General features: G+C 39.2%; 1 protein-coding gene across 1 annotated transcript in view; it reads right to left on the bottom strand.

Annotated features, from left to right (window-relative positions):
* LOC131166870 (ATP-dependent helicase BRM) overlaps nt 1-17,589 on the bottom strand; it is a 35,437-nt gene that overhangs the window by 7,417 nt on the left and 10,431 nt on the right. The window contains exons 11-13 of the mRNA XM_058125481.1: nt 15,978-17,552; nt 15,350-15,889; nt 13,777-14,028 (exon numbers count right to left, since the gene is read on the bottom strand). Of these exons, the coding sequence (XP_057981464.1) occupies nt 13,777-14,028; nt 15,350-15,889; nt 15,978-17,552 (2,367 nt within the window). The remainder of the gene's footprint in view (nt 1-13,776; nt 14,029-15,349; nt 15,890-15,977; nt 17,553-17,589) is intronic.

Raw genomic sequence — 17,589 nt, forward strand, 5'->3', positions numbered from 1 at the left:
TGTAAAAGAAATTATGTTATTTCTATAAAACAAATAACAATGTGAAACATTTTATGAATCTATAATAAGGAATAAATGAGGAATAACTATTCCCAAATTTCATCATGGGGATGTATATTCCTTTCTTATTATATGTTGAATAAAATAATTAGGAATATATAAGGAATAACTATTCCCTTGATTCCTAAAATTTAAATTATATTTGATCTTATTCCAATGAATAGCCATTCCTTTCTAAACCAAACGAGCCGTAACAACTTTCCAAATTTTCAAATTCAGAATTCTTTCGTCAAGAAAAAAATTAGTGTCGCCTATTAAGCAAAGGTGAGACAATTCCACCACCTCTCTACCTGCCATTAAAACACTAATCATTCCCAAAGCTTGAGTAATCAAAAATCTGCTTAACTGATCAACCACCAAGCCTCAACCCCGGGAATTCCTAAACCATTCCCTACACTGTCCATTCACAGTTACAGCCATATTCATCGAGGACAAACATGGTTTAATCCAGTTCCTCCGAACCCAAAACCCTTTCCCAACACCTTATCCAAAATACCTCAAGCTCACCAGATCATAGACTTTCGCAAAGTCCAATTTAAGAATGAAATCCCTACCCCCTCCCAAAAAAGGTTTTAAAACCTGGATCAGACCCACTAATCCAACCCGGTTGGACCCGAACCAGTCCACTTAATGATCCCGGTGATGGCTTGAAACCAAAAATTACAAGAACCAGTGTCAACCCAGAAAGACTAGGGAGACTTGGCTTAACCTGTTCAAACCCAATGAGTTGGTTGGGTTCACCTAGTCACCCCATAAATCAAGAAAAATGCAAATCTAGAGAAGGTTCACTAAACTAGTGAGGGGTGGTTCTGCCAGCAAAGCAATCATGCTCATGTTAAGAATTTGACCAACAACATATACACCACACACGTTTATTTATACTTTTATATCTATAAACCTCATCTATCATAGAGAAAATTTTAAAAGAGTCAAATCCTCTCTTGTTCTTATTTAATATTATGAATTGATCAAAGCTACATAACCATAAGTAAATTTTAATTAAATTAAATCCTCTAGCACAATTATTAAATATAGTTTGACTCTTAGTAATAATTATAATATTATTAGTACCACAATTTTTTCACCATATACAATGTGTGTGTGTATCAACAGTCCCAACCACCATTTGACCCACTGATTCAACTGGTCAGACCAACCCATCAGCATTACAGGATGGTTACCGGTCTGGGGTTTAAACAATGCCCAAATGTTTTCTCTCCTCTTCACATCTTCAACCACCTCATTAGCTACCAGCACTACATCTAAAATCGGTGCATCTTTAATGAAACAGAGTGAGCAAAAGTCACTATAGTACCATACCTCCAAAAACCTCTCAGAAACTCTTTGACAAAACCATTGTTAAGATCTCGTAGTGGCCAGTAAAAATTCTCAACCTATTCAATAGTTCCTTCTTAGGAATGAAGACATTAAAGGTAGAATTACCGTTGCCCACCATCCCATTGTGATGTCAAAAAAGTCTCATAATACCCTCTTGAATGACCACCCAACTATCCTTGAAAAGAAGCAATCATAAAACCATGAGATCCTTGAGCTTTTACCTTTTCCATCTCAAACACAGCCCCCCTTAACTTCCTTAACATCAAAAAGTTTCTCTGATCAAAGAGATTTATATCCCCAAATAGGGCTCCATGTGAGTCCCTCCACCATCAATCTATGCTGACAATCAACAAGTAAATAAATTTCTATAAATATTTGAAATCACCTCACTGACTTGCCTATTATAACTCAAAAGACTCCCCAAATCTCTCCAACTCTTTAAGAGAACTTTTCATACACCTCACATTAGCCACCCTATGAAACAATGTAGGGTTTCAATCCCCCTCTACCCATTTTATCCTCATTTTTGCCTCCAATAAATATACTCCCTCAAACAAATCACCTTCAAAACACTACTACAAAGAGCCCTTCTAGCCCTATCCCAACAACCCACACTCCTCCAACTTATCCAAACTTTAAATCCCAACAACAGATTTCATTTCTCTCTTGCATGTTTCCAAAAACCTCTTTTTTCCACACTTTAAAAAAAAATATATATATTTCACAAACTTCCAACTTTTTCACAAATCTGAAAGCCTCACATCCTTGAAAGAGACCTCTACCATTTCTTGACATGATCCAAGAAAGAATGCATCCACATTCTCAAATCTGAACGGATCCCACTGAACAGAATTGGAATCTAAAGCCCCAGGCAATGATCAAAAACAGTCCTGAGACCTCTCGAACTACATTCAGAAAAAACAACTATCCAAACATTGGTAAACAAAAATCAATCAATAAAAGAAGCCCACCAATCTCCAGAAGCCACCCAAATGAAATGCCCATTAGTCAAGGGCATATCCCTAAGCCTGCAATCTTGAATGAAAAAATCAAACTCCCCCATGCTACCAGTCACCATAGTCCCCCTGAACCCACCCCCCAGGCAAGCTATCACTAGAATTCCTAATAATATCAACCCCACCCTCCAAAACAAAAACAAAAAACCAAGCCTTAAGTCCCACTAGGTGGGTCTGCCACATGAATCCTTGTCCACCAATTTACACAATTGTGAACAATTTCCTCCGACAATTTCAGGCTACCAAAAAAATATAAAATATAAAACCAACTGCACAATGTGGACTACAAAGACCAGGCAGACTAGCTAAAAATGAAGCCAATATAGAAAATTGAGTGGCCCCACATACAAATGTAACCCACCAACACTCGAAAACCACCCCTCACTTCTAACAATAATAACAAAAGGATGTGACCAGATACTCTCTCAGCAAAGCTACCCTCACATCCCACAACACAACCTGGCCCCCTGACACTCCTAAAGGAGGGAAAGACACCTAATCTTTAAACCTACCATCCCAAATGCTCAAAACTAAGAAAGCACCCATCTCTCCTTACTTAGATTCTTGCAGAAGCAAAAAATGTCAAGACTGGCCCTATTGAATAACTCTGTAATCAAATCTACGCTTACTACCACTCCCTTAACCATCGTACATTCCATGAAAGGAGTCCCATTTAATCCCACTACCATCGTACATTCCATGAAAGGAGTCCCATTTAATCCCACTAGTAGCACTAGCACCCAAGGTCCTACCACCTTTTTCATAGTTCACATAATAAACAAGCCTAGCCAACTCTTTGCTTAATTTTTTAAACTTTTTCCATACTTTAAGGGCCCTCTTTCCTAAGCCTTATCACTTACCCACTAGGATTCACTAGACTTATACGTAAACCATCCAAGAGATTTTGAGTATTTCCCAAAAGATATCCGATTTGCAAAATTCCCTTAGCTACAGATCTCAAAACACCCAACACCCCACCCCCCCAAAAGAAAAAATATGGGCACACCTGTGACTCAACATTTGTATGAGACAATGAGATTCCAATAGGTAGGAATCATACCTGATGAAGTAGCACTGATTTTTTGGTGAAACCTTGTCTTCTGAGTTCCAAAGCTCTCAACCAAAAACTTGAAAGGGATTCAAGAATAGTAGCATTATTCAAAGATTTCATGACACAAAAAAAACCCCAACTAATTTTTGCAGTCCTTGGATCTGAGCTTCACTTGCCATATTGCCTCTCCCTGCATTAATATGGGAATCATTCATCAACGAAACCACTAAAGTTAGACTCATCCTCATCAATGGTTCCAACCACCTCCCCAAAATTATAATTCCCTACATTCGAGTCTATCCAAAAATCGTTATTAGCTACTTCACCTCTCCTCCACATCAATCAGTAAATGATCCTCCTCATAATTGTAAGAGGATAGAAGATCATCCTCCTTATCGTCAAATTTGATTAGTAGTTACTCAAACCCATTTGATAATAACATCTCCTTTCTTTTGTTCTGCAGCACCCCCCACCCCCCCCCCCCAAAAAAAATTTTGCTTGGTTGTACACCTCTGACAGCCCAAGTCTACTGCTTATGACCAAAACACAACATCCCCCTTCATGACTGTCGTCCTCTTACATCCAACAAGCTTCAAGAGCTTGCATATCACAAAGGCCACCCAAAGCTCCTCTAGTACCAGTCTTGGAGGCATTTTTGTTCTCAAAATACTTGGCCAGGCATATGAGGACTACTTGACACCCACAAAAATAGCACCTAACCCTTGAGGGCCCAAGTGAAACAAGCAAGTGCTCGTATTGGATCCCACCCATCAAACAAGATTGTGACAATTTAAACTAAGGATAGCCACTCTCAAGTGTGCTCATGGTTGTTAAAATTGTGATCTGAACATAGGATCATATGATATTGCAATCCTACTTTACCAAACCGATATTGATTCTATATAGAATCCAAATTGGTAAGATCAAAGTAGAATCGTAGAAGAATTGATAGGATCGGTTGAATCCATAGGATTGTGGTAGAATTGTAAGATTCTACAATACACTATTTTTAAAATTATACTTAATTACTTGTACTACAAGCTATGCCTTTTTCCCATACAACTTCTACAAGGAATGGACAACATTGAAAGTAAATTGGTTTATCTAATATTAACAAAATTATGAACTTAAATTTGTTTTTTATATTGATGTTTATTAGGCGGTTTGAACTTCAAAGTTCAAACATTAATATGTAGGTTGAAGATGAAAGCAGATTTTTAACCCACTAATGCATTTGATGAGAATAATGATGACCATGATGGTGAAGATTTTGATGACAGATTGGTCTTGGTGATGCTAAAGAAGTAAATACCATTTTGGATGTTGGGATGGTTTGCACTTTGTTGACTGGTTTGTGTTTAAATTATGTTTTTGATTCTTTCTTTCTCTTTTTCAGTAGGCATGTGTTCCTTTTTTTTCATCATAAGTCGGTTTGATTCACCTAGGAATGTAACAATTTGAACACTCAAGTATCCTTGTTATGTAAGGGTTATATTATATAAGCTGCTTATCATTTTCCTAGTCCTAAAAACTTGAGACATTTTTTGTTTGCTTTTAATATAAAATATATGGAAAATAAAATAAAATGCACTGTTATATTTATCTTGTATTGGTAGTAGAATCTTACCGTTCACAATACGATCCTAAGATCATTTTGCTAACCCTTCCAGCGATCACATGTAGGATCCCAACCTTTACAACCTTGAGTGTGTTCCAACCACCATGATTACGCCAATCTAGGACCTTCCAATGAAATTGTATCTCATCTCCATGAAAAACTCTTAAGGGATCCATTGGCACAAAAAGTGAGTAAGTGGGCACCTAGTTTATTACTTAAGTAGATCTTTGCACAAGAGTGAAGTTAATACCGAAGGTTAGAAAAGCAGTGTTCATCAATTGTCTTTGCCCCTCAAAAGCTCTAACACTATCCTCTTGATTACGAAGTACTCCAAGTGAAGAAGTTCGCCAATAAAATATCACCTCACCAAGCCAATTCTTTCTAGGAGAATAGCAAAATGGTTCTTGCAACTTCAGAGTATGATGTAAGATATCACCATTGTTCCTCTCAAGTCATATCTTGTAGACCTCTTTGGCTTAATTTTCATTCCAAAATGACAGTCAATATCAAACACCATTCCTCAAGAATTCCATGAATAGTCCCATACTAGATATGCTACCAAACAGTGGGTCCTAAACTTTCATGTTACTTTATGAGAGGATATATTGGGATAGTCCTTATGCTGCAAATTTTAGAGGATGACACAATGGAGTTGGGTCAATAGTGCCTCTCTTTAACTATAAGTACAGAATCCATATCCTCATATTGAATGTCTATCTCCTTAGCCCCAAAAAAAATCTTAATCCTGTATCAACACCTGCAAACCAAGGTCAAGAGAATGTCTGGCTGGAGAAGGAGTCCATGGTTATAAATAAAGGCCGCGACCGTTACGTAACGGTTTTTTAGGTTGCCAATACCATTACACACCGCGAAATTGGTGTGAAGAAAAATCACAGCCATAGCGGCCGTTATGAACCGCGACCGTTACGTAAAGGCCGCTACGGCCATTACGTAACCACTATAGGACTGTTACACCAAAAAAATTATTTTATTTTTTGCTTTTTCTTCTCACTTTTTCCCTCTTTCATAAATCATTCTCAACATACCATGTGGCGAGAGGGGGAAAAGATTATAATGAGGATGACAATGATACAAAATTTACTATTTCTTTAAATATTCACAATAGATGCATTAATTAACAATTTGAAAATACTAGCTAGGAAAATATTTTATTTTGATAATATTAGTAATGTGATATCTATGTTCTATATTTTTCAACTTCAACCATCTTTTTTTTCTAGCTATTTTATATTTGTATTATTTGTATGTCTTATGTGTCTAATAAATTAATGGAGTGTATTTTGTTCTATTAATTAATTTAGCACACATAAGAATTTATCACAGATAAGAACAATGAGAAGTATAAACGCATACACACACGTAATTTTTCTATCAATGGTGGTTTAAAACAAATGTAAACTTGTTGCCCTTACCAAAGAACTTAGTTACACGAACTAAATGATCCAAAATAAGCTAAAACTCATTCTAAGAAGGGCCAAAAGCTTAAAACATGCAAGTACACTAACATGCACAAGGTTGTGCATGCTTCCAAAAAATTCACGGCCGTTACACCTGCTTCCCGTTACATAACATCCGCTACTCCCGCTTCCCGTTACACTAGTTACCATTACGTTACGCTACCCGCAACCGCGATTTAAAACCATTAGTAGGACTACACAATACTCATTTTTTTTAAAAGAAAAAGAAAATTATCTTAATGGGAAAAGAATTTACAAGAAGGAGAATGAGATCTCTCCCAAAGAAACTCTAGAACAAACTAGAAAATCTGCACAAGACTTGACTTTCACCTAATTAACCAATAAATTCTTTAGTTAGGGTGTGTTTAGTTTAGTTGCTAGGCTATGGCAAGAATCCTTAGCCCATGTTAGGTGTAACACACAAATCAAATTGGGCTGGCCAAGGGGACCTTAGCCCTTCTATGTGGGATAAGCCTAGCTAGTCACCCCCCCCCCCCCCCCTTTTTCAAACAAAGCCAGGACCAGTTAACAAAAAAAATGGGCGAGATGCCCCCTTACCCCCCACCCCCCCCAACTTCCCACTCTGCTCTACCCGTAAAAGTGAGAACACCTCCCTCAAGAACTCCCTCAAGAACTTTTTCAATGCCTTCGCCAAGCTCTGCAGGTCAACAGGATCAAGGAGGATTTCTCCGCCTCCAGATTTTACTCGGGATTCAGTGCTTATCAACATCTGTGCTGAAATCCCCTGTTGGCGAATTCGTCAATGCTCTATTGTGAAAGAGAATCTTTACTTAGAAAGAGAATTGATCTGATGCTGAAGGCAATAGCGAACAACAAGAAATTCTCTTTTGACAGAGCCATTAACGCCACAGAGATCTCATCTTTCAAATCTGCATGTGCTAGTCTGGCACATGGTGATGCGCACAAGGCTTCTAGACTCCAAAATGACAACAATCCCAATGGTGGTGAACTGCCAACATCAGCTGGAGCAAAGAAGTTTTTTGATTAATTTTGCCAGAGCAAAAATATCAATTTCGGTTGTCAACTCATTATATATCTTTTCAATGATATATATATATATATACACACACATAAAGATCTGAAGCTCTGGGTAAACTTCCTCAGCGCTTCCTCACCTTCTCCATCACTCAGATCGCCACCATTGCTGTCTTAGGGAACACTGATCTGCTTCCCCAACCTACCCTTCCCAGTTTCAAACATTTCCGCTTTGTTGTAGAAATTTGTAATATTTTGTAGCATGATATATGACAGATATTTTCTTTATGTTGTTGAAAATTACAGAATTTTGTATGAGTTATTTATTTAAGAATCATATTTTTGCTCTTAATTAGGGATTTTCTTTCCTTTTTTTAGAGAAGGATGTGCCCAAAATGAATGGGTATTTTGGTCTTCTTAATAATTAGCCTATCTGATTCTTACGGGTATTACCATCCAAAAGCCTGGTCTGATCAAAACTAGAAACGATGCAAACAGGGGTTGACCTAACAAATCTGAACCAACATGAATAGGCCAAAGGTGGGTCAACCCAGCCCCTTGCCAAAAACAAAAAGAAAAACTACAGAGGGAGAGAGTAATTTGTCTTTCTCAAGTGCAGAACGCCAACTCAGACCAAAGACCTCCACAAAGATATGGTGGTGGTTTACCACTAGACAACTTGCATGAAACAGTTTATTTACCAGGTAAATAATATACTAAACAACAGGAAATACAAACATAGAGAGTCAGGAAACACGTACGCCAACTTGAAATAAATTTTAATCAAGAATTAAGAACGCCCTTCTCTCCCTAAATTTCAATTTTTTTTTTCACTGTTAATTAATAAGTTTCAATAATATTTTAGAAAAATAAGAACAGTACAATTTTTTTCTAGATGATTGCTAGTCATTATTTCTGGCTCTAATTAGCTTATAAGTGATATTGACCAAACCTTTGCAATATTATATGGAATTATATGCATACATATATAAATATTATATATATTATGATGCCACGTTAATATCAAACCGGTGGCTTCACTGGGTTTGTCACCAGTCCAGGTTTTAAACCATGGAACCAGGGTTCATTAGGGGAAGTCTAGATCACCTTGGCCTTTTCAAAGTTTGCTCAGGTGCCTGCCATGCCTCATTTGTAAGTTGTGAGTCATGTGCCAGTATTTCTTATCTCTTACCTCGGCCACATGCCGCCACTTATTTATCCCTTTTTCATTAGTTAAAACCCAATTTGGCATTCTCTTATTAAAGGATGAAAACCCACACATGTTTGCCTGCCCCTCGCTCTCCTTCCCCCCTCACCCCCACCCCAACTTTTGGATTGCTTTTAGTTCATGGAATCCCTCCAATCATCAGAACCCCTTCACCAGCCACGCTTCTTAGAAATTTCCTAGCTCTTTTCTCTAGCCCACTCTCAAACATGCATCACCCACAGACAATGCATACTCTCCCCCTATCAAGAACCCCCTATATAGTCATAAACGTTTTCTTTTTTTTGTGACAAGTAAAAGAAACTTTATTGAAGAGGCATCAAGGGATGCCAGCCCAGGGTGCATTAAGTCAAGCACCCTGAAGGGAAGTATCACACAAATCAAAGATTACATCATAATCATTAACAACAGTCCCATTATGCCAGCTATTGACCGCAGTAAACCACTGTTCTCCGCTGTTTTGGATTGAAGGTTGAATTTTTTAAAACTCACCTATTCTTCTCCTTCCAAACTCACCAGAAAATTGCAAGGGGAACCGGGGACATAGCCTTTCTCTTCTCCTTTGTTGCGTGAATCCCTTTCCAGGCCCTGAGTTCCCCTCCCACAGAGTTAGCAACCCACCTTTGTCCAATCAGTCAGCGCCATACTCCAGAGATTCTTTGTCCAAGTGTAGTGAAGGAGGATGTGCTCAACAGATTCTGTGTCAGCCGTGCAAAGGAGACATCTGTTGGCGACTGACAGACCCCTTCTTTGCAAACTATCCATAGTCAAAATATTCCCATGTGTTGCCTCCCATGCAAGGAAGGAAACTTGTGTGGGGGCTGCTCCCAAATCTGAGTCCAAAGGAAATTAAAGTTGTTTGACTCCAAAGAGGTGAGCTTCCTGTAGAAGGATTTAACAGCAAAGGCTCCCTTCTCATCTAAGGCCCAAATAGGAACAATCGGTGCTAATTATGGTGTTGGAAGTTGTAAAGAAACCTGTAAAAGTCCATGAGCTGGTTGAGTTCCCAATTTCCACATTTCCAAGGGAATGTTCCAAAAGAGCCCCTAATCTGAGGTTTGAAGGTGTTGACTGACATAGGCATCTTTATTATAGGCCAAGTTGTAGATGGCTGGAAATAAGACACTAAGAGCTACTTGATCGCGCCACAAGTCATGCCCCACTTGAAATCTAATACAAGAAGAAAAATCATTCCAGCCTTCCCTGACAAAATTCCACACCCCTACACCACATGGTCCTCTATTAGCCTAGGAGATCCAATCGTTATGTTCAAACCTATATTTCACAGCAATGATTCCCCACCAAAGGCGGTCTTTTCTCAATCATGAATCTCCATAACCATTTCCCTAATGGGGCTTTATTGAAAATGTGGAGGGATTTCAAACCCAAGCCTCCTAAATGAAAGGGTTGTTTGACCATGCCCAGTTTGACAAGGTGAAATTTGAATCCCGCCCCAAAGCTCCCTCAAAGAAACCTCCTTTGAATTCCTTCAAGTCTCTTGGCAACTAAAGTTGGTATGGGAAGGAGAGACATGAAGTAAACAGGGAGATTTGTCAAGGTGCTTTTAATGAGAGTGAGTCTGCCAACTTTAGACAAGAAATTCCCCTTCCATCCAGCCAACTTTTTTTCAAATTATTAAATGATGGGATCCCACACTCCTTTATCTTTGAATTTGGCCTTGACAGGAAGCCTCTAAGGCCTTTGACCAGCCCTTCTCCAGTAGCTTTTATCAACATGAGGCTCAACACCTCCATCACCACGATGAACAAAAAGGGCGATAGAGGGTCCCCTTGTCTCAGACCTTTGGAGGAGCGGAAGAAATCAGCAGGGCACCCCTTAATTAACACTAAGAAGCTTGGTTGTTGATACAAATGAGTGATCCAACAACACCAATGCCCCCAAAACCCATTTTCCTAAGAGTATAAAGAAAGAAGTTCCAATTGGCATGATTGAAAGATTTCTCCATGTCAAGTTTGCACACCACCCCATTTTCCTTCGCCCTCTGGTAAGCATCCTTTACCTTGTTAGCTATGAGGGCTGCATCCATGATTTGTCTTCCCGCCACTAAGGCATGTTGAAATTGCCCAATGACTTCCCTGGAGTGGCTTTTTTAAGCCTTGTAGCAAGGACTTTAGCAAGGATCTTATAGATAGTTCCCCCCAAGCTAATTGGATGAAAGCCCTTCATGTTGGTTGCCCTGGGTTTTTTCGGGATCAAGGTAAGGAAAATGGCATTGGCGCTGCTCACAAATCTACCCAATCCAAAGAATTCCTCAATTTATAGGGTCCTGCCTAAGCTATTCCCAATTTCTAGAAGAATGATAAGGAGGACTCATCTGGCCCTGGTGCTTCGTCTCCATTGCAATCTCCAATGGCTTGAGGATTTTAGCTTCCCCAAAAGGTCTCTCAAGCCACTCTGTGGTGGAGAAGCTGATAGGTTTAAAACTGATGTCGTCCACTACAGGTCTCCAGCTTTTGGATTTGACGTAAACAGCTTTATAAAAGTTGAAAAACCCCTTTTGATGTCCTCCTCCTCAGTTAAGGTGTTCTCCTCAATTTCAATATTGGAAATGGTTTCAATCTGCAATAGGCATTTGCAGTTCAGTGGAAAAATATGGTATTCCAGTCTCCCTCTTTGAGCCATAAGGCTCTAGATTTCTGCCTCCAAGAGATCTCTTCAAGGCTAATAGCCTCAGTCAGATCCTCCTTCAACAAAAATCTTTTGGCCCTTTCATCAGAATTGAGCCCTTGTCTTTGCTCTTGCTCATCAATAATCTTGATGTCATTAAGAATAATAGTCTTCCCGCCTGAATGTTCCCAAAAGTGCTTTTATTCCACATTTTGAGCTTCTCTTTCAATCCCTTCAGTTTTGAAGCTAGCACAAATCTGGCTTCCCCCTCAATGTGCCACGTGGACCACTAGAGCTTAATGAGATCCCCAAAAAGAACACATAAACATCAAACTAAAAAGTACAATAAGAAGAGAAGTGGAGAACACAATGCCTTCCAAAGAAAAATAAAATAAAACCAAAAAGTTACAAAAGCACTACTGTCAATCCCTAAAAAACAAGGCAGCGGCAAACACCTAAAAAGCCCAAAGGAATGGGCCCAAAGAGAGGCCAAGAACAGTGTTCTATTCCAAAATACCTAGAGAGGTTGCGCAATCATTGATTCTCACATTCCTTTGTGATCTATAAGGTCCACAAAAAAGCAAAAACTGACATATGTCATTACACTTCTCCCATCCTGCTCTGGCCAAAACCCCAATATCCACAACCAAAAACTCACCCACCACTCAAGGTGGCACCTAAGCTTCACAAAAACAAAAAAAGAGGGCACTCCAAAAAGATGAGTTGCAACCTTGCAATGTATGAAGATGTCAGCATTTGTTTCATTGGACTCACAGCACATCATGAACATGTCAAGAATAAGTGCCTAGAAGTACCTTCCAATCTAAAGCAACCTATACATGTTAATCCTGTTCAAAGTCACAGTCCTGATAAAAGTTCAAGTTCGACTATCGAGGGAAACCCTTGCTTTCCAACCAATGTGGCTCCAAAGGAAAAAATCAAGTGCAGGAAATTTGAGGAAATGAAGAAAGAAAGATTTGGAGGAAAAAGACCTTATGAATCACCCTTCCACACCTCTTATTTCCCCTACTAGACCACACAAAAAGATTTAGGATGTTAAGTAGTAAGCTTGTTGACTTCTATTTCGTAGAGATTCCTAAAGAAGTGGAAAGCCCAAAAAAGAGAGACCCCCTCAAAAGGGAAAAAGTCATTGATAGGTGTATTGGTGAAGGGAACAAAGTTAAACAAGCAAGGCACCCATCAACTCCAATGATCCCTAACCCACCTAGTCATCTTTCCAAAAACAAACCTTGTTAACTTGTCCACTTTGAAACGGGTGAGGGATAAGAAAAGATTGGCAATCTGATAAAAACTTGTAGGGGCTAGCATGGGAAAAAAAGTCCACTTCCTCTAGAGTCCCACCCATTCTGATGAACCCATGCGTACTTTTAATCACCTTGTGTCGTGAGAAGTCTACCTCTAAGGGGACCTCCACAACCATTTTCTAATTAGAGATATGTTATTGAAACCCCATTCCCAAGTCACACCCCCCCCCCCCCACCCCTGGGCTGATTTGGGTCTACTAATGCCTAGCTAATAAGGTGGTCTCTCATTCTCCAAGAACCCAACCAAAGAAACTCGTGCAACATCCTCTTAAGAATCCTAGCAACACTCTTGGGCACTCCAAAAAGAGATAGAAAGTAAACAAGGACATTAGGGAGGGCAGCACCATTGAGGGTAGTACAACCCCCCCAAGGACAAGTACCCTTTTCTCCTCCCCTCCAGCCACCAATCAACCCTATCAATCAAAAGATCCCAAAAAGCCATGGAATGAAGGTTTTCTCCAAGAGGGAGGCCAAGATGGGATAGAGGCCACTCCACAATAGAGTAACCCTCCATGGCCTTAAACCCCTCGAGAACCCACCTCTCGCATTAATACACCCCACCCACTCTGGTACATAATTAATTCCAAAAAATGCTTTTGAAAGATTGTTAACAAAATAATTGTCTTTCAGAATTTCTCAACATAGCACTCAAGAAACAGCATAAAAAATCATCAGCAAACTGGAGATTCTATAATTCCAAATTTAAAGATTTTATAATTCCAAATTTTCTCTTCTTGCGACTTCCGGAAACCATGTGCAGTGTTAAGAATTCCACCTAAAAGGCTAAAACTTCCAAGGAAAAAAAGATGCAGCCTATGCCTGCTCTATAAAACTGGCCATGTTCAAGACGAAGTGACTAGTCCAAAACATCAGCCACCATAAACTATGAGTGAGGCCTGTTATTATTGAGAGTTTTAAAGTCATTCTTTCTAGAAGTATTTTCAAAAATTAAAAATTGTCACAAAAAAGGGGTCAAGTAGCGTTGCAAACATGCAATATTTAATTAACAAGAGATTGAAAAAATAAAAACAATCTGCATACCTCATGTGAGAAGCCAAAAAACTGTAGCGCACTTTTCAGCATGAACTGCACATCTAACACAAAATCCATCACTCCATGGTACTCTAATCTGTCTACCCGCTGATCAATCTTTCGGATGTCCAAGAGATAATTCCCAGCCCCACCCAAGTAACCAGGATTTTCACTCCTCTTCCACAAATCGGTTAATAAAGGTACAATTTGATGACCTTCTTTATCAATTCTCCTTTGAAGCTTGCTTATTACATTCTTGCACTGCAAATAATAAGATTTCAGTTTGTTGCATAACCAGATGATAAAGAAACATAAGAAGAAAGAAAGGGGGAACAAGAGAAGAAAAAGAGGAGCAAACATATATTATGTTTAGAGCTCATGCACAAATTTGCCTTTCATGCATTATGAAACCAAAAAGATGCACAGATATTGATGCTTAAAATGGTTAAAAATGCGAATCACACATCTTTCCATTGGCTTGATTACTTGATTGTGAGAATAACCCTATTGTCAACCAAAAATTAACCAATCTAATTAACACAATCTGATGTATATCCAGTAAAATCAAAAGTTTCATTTAATTACACAATCATTCTTCAAGTGGGAGATGCTGGGCCTGTTCATATGAAATAATGGCATTATCCTATCATCGGCTTGAGGAAAATATCTGATCATCTCCTTGTCAGCATAACCATATATGTTATATTCACTCATTATGGAAAAAGAGCAAATTTCAGAGGTCAAACTGCAGCCATAAGATTGTTGTCTCTGCATATGCAAGTGTGTGCATGCGTACATGCGCACGCGAGAGAGAGAGAGAGAGAGAGAGAGAGAGAGAGAGAGAGAGAGAGAGAGACGGCTTCCATATTCTAGTAACACAACAAAAGGTTCATTATGCATAAGAGCGAAGATTATGGCTATGAGTAACACTAATTAAACATTCTTTAAAACTCTATATGCCATATGCATAAAGACTTCTATATTCCACTACATAACTGTCATTCACCAATCAATCGAAAGCCAAAATGCAACATGGAGAGTGCAAGACAGTCACAATTAGACAAGCATTAAAGTCCAAATATATTGCCACCAGCACAATACAAACATGGGGAAAAAATCCAATTACAGGGCATATAACGAGGGCAAGCAACATGTGAGAATACTCACTACAAGGAAGCAAAGCATGGTCAACATTAAATGTCAGAAAAACTGCAATTACATCCTAGATCATGAAATATAGTTCTTAAGGAACTAATTAACTATGGTATCTAATTCCCATGCAAGAGACATAATAAAAGAAGAAAACAGTGCAGGTAATAACTTAAAAAAATAATAATAATAATAATTGATAACCAGAGAAGAAAGGAGACCAAATATCAATATAATGGTTGGTACTAAACAAAGATGGAGACCAAATGCTTTCATGGATTCCCACTCTCACAACTTTCATAAAGCAATTGGAAGATGCAAAAGACAAAAGGGAAGAGGATGAGACGGGTACTAAATGAACCATGTAATCCTACAAAATCAAGGCCTAAACAAAGTTAAAAAAAAAAGGCATGGTCTTTTCAAAGATACGCACTTTTCTCTGAATGATCTCAGACATCTTTATGCCAAAATTAGAAGTTCCACTTGCAGTGGTAACTTTGCCTTCCCAACTTTCTCTGGAGTGTTCAGCAGCATCTTCTGCAGGGACAGAATTCAACCTGCTGGATTTTGGCGAAGCATGTAACTTTGAGGCATTGACATTTCTCCTTGGAGGTAAAATACGCCTACTCTTCACAGATGACTCACTTTGATCGTGCTTGAAAGCATGAAACTCTACAGATGTTTTGGACTCCAAATCAGCCCTCAACTGCGCTTCATATTTACGGTCCACTTGGAAAGGCAAGTGAGATGAGTCTCCTCGCTGGAGAGGTGCCTTCTCATTGCTAGACTTGTCTTCTGTCCTTTCTACAGTATGGCGAGGCCGAAGCCGAATGCTACGCTTCCGTTTTATTTTGGGTTGTAAAACCTGTTCATCTTCACCTTCATCGCGATCATGAACCCAGCTTCCAGACTGCTGATGATCCATGTGAGAATCTCCTGATACAGCAATTTCCCCCTCCTCTAGTTCATCTGGCTGTCAAACATGCAAAATAGTTAACTCAGCATAAAGCACATAATATCAACTCAAAAAAGAAAGCATACGTACAAAAAGAGAAACACACCAGTTTTTTTGATAGAGAACCTGGCCTAGCATCTAATGCAGACAGAGACCCAAATTTTTGAGAAGAAATAGGAGACACTATCTGTGTCAATCTTCGACTGTCAGAGGATGATCCCGAGGAGCCAGCCTCTTCAAGTATATGATTGTTTCGAGTGCTTTCTGAAGCTCGAGGATAGTTATACCCACCATCACAAACTGGACCATCATCTTCTGATTGATCCTTATTCATTGGTGCTGCCCCAACAGCACCACTAATTTCTTCATCTTCAAACTCTCCAATTTCTCCATCTTCTTCACGAACAGAATAAGCATTCCTCTCTTCTGAACTTGCTTCAGAGAATTCTCCATTTTCATCATCCAACTCTGCATAATTAGGAAACTTTTTTCCCTTGGGCCGACCCCTTTTCCTCTCTGTCTTTGAAGATAAATCACAATGAATTTCACCACTATCAACGCCAATATTACCACCAAATAAACTGTTCTTTGATGGTTTTTTTGACAAATTAGCAATGGTAGCATTCACTTCTCTAGAACTGGCTCGAAGCCACTTAGGGACCTGGTCATACCTCGTCATCTCTTCAGCCCAATCCAGTTCTTCATCCATTTGGTCAAAAAGCTCAACTTCTTCTTCACTCCTAGCAATCATACGATTTACCTGCTGCAGTGAGGGAACATCATGGACAGTTTCTTGATACCTCTCCTCATCATGCAGTAATGTCTCCAAAGTTAAACGCCTCTCTTCATGGGTTGTCCGCTGGTCAAAACGTCCAGCATTGATAACCTCATCTGCCATGTCAATCTTATACTGCTGAATATTATTCCTTATTAGGCTCTCAATAGACCCCATATACCTATCCTTACCTGCAAGGTCATCCTCCATATCAACTGTACCTCCACTCCTGAATTCATCCTCCTTCTGATGGCTTGAGATTTTGTCAACAACTGCTTCCATGTAAATGACCTTAACCTCCCTCGTCTGTCCAATGCGATGGGCTCTAGCAACTGCCTGCTCCTCATTTTTAGGATTTGGATCAGGATCATAAATGACCACTGTGTCAGCAGACTGCAGATTAAGGCCCCTTCCAGCAGCACGAATACTAAGAAGGAATATAAAGCAATCAGAATCAGGACTGTTGAAGTCCACTATAGCAGTTTCACGATCTTCTAAACTTGTTGTTCCATCAATCCGTCTATAGATAAGTCTCCGCCACTGTAAATATTCCTCCAATATATCAAGGAGTTTTGTCATGGTACTGAAGAGCAGAACCCTATGGCCTGTTCTCTGGAGTTTTATAAGAACTCTATCCAGGATCCACAATTTCCCACATGATCTAACAAGGAAATCCTTTGAGAAATCATTAAAATATGGGTAATTAAGCAAAGGATGATTGCAGGTTTTCCGGAGCTCCATACATCTGTTGTTTAAAGTTCTATATATTTTAGCCTGGTAAATTGGATTCTTTTGAACCCTACGCTTCTCATCTTCAGGATCAACTCGCAGTGTCCCTGTCGATTTAATCCAATCATAAATTGCACCCTGAATGGCTGACATTCTACATTTCAAAACAATAGAGACCTGCAATCCAAATTTAATATTAAAAATCACCATGTAA

Source organism: Malania oleifera, chromosome 10 (assembly GCF_029873635.1).
Source record: "Malania oleifera isolate guangnan ecotype guangnan chromosome 10, ASM2987363v1, whole genome shotgun sequence".
In the NCBI taxonomy this organism is placed as follows: Eukaryota; Viridiplantae; Streptophyta; class Magnoliopsida; order Santalales; family Ximeniaceae; genus Malania; species Malania oleifera.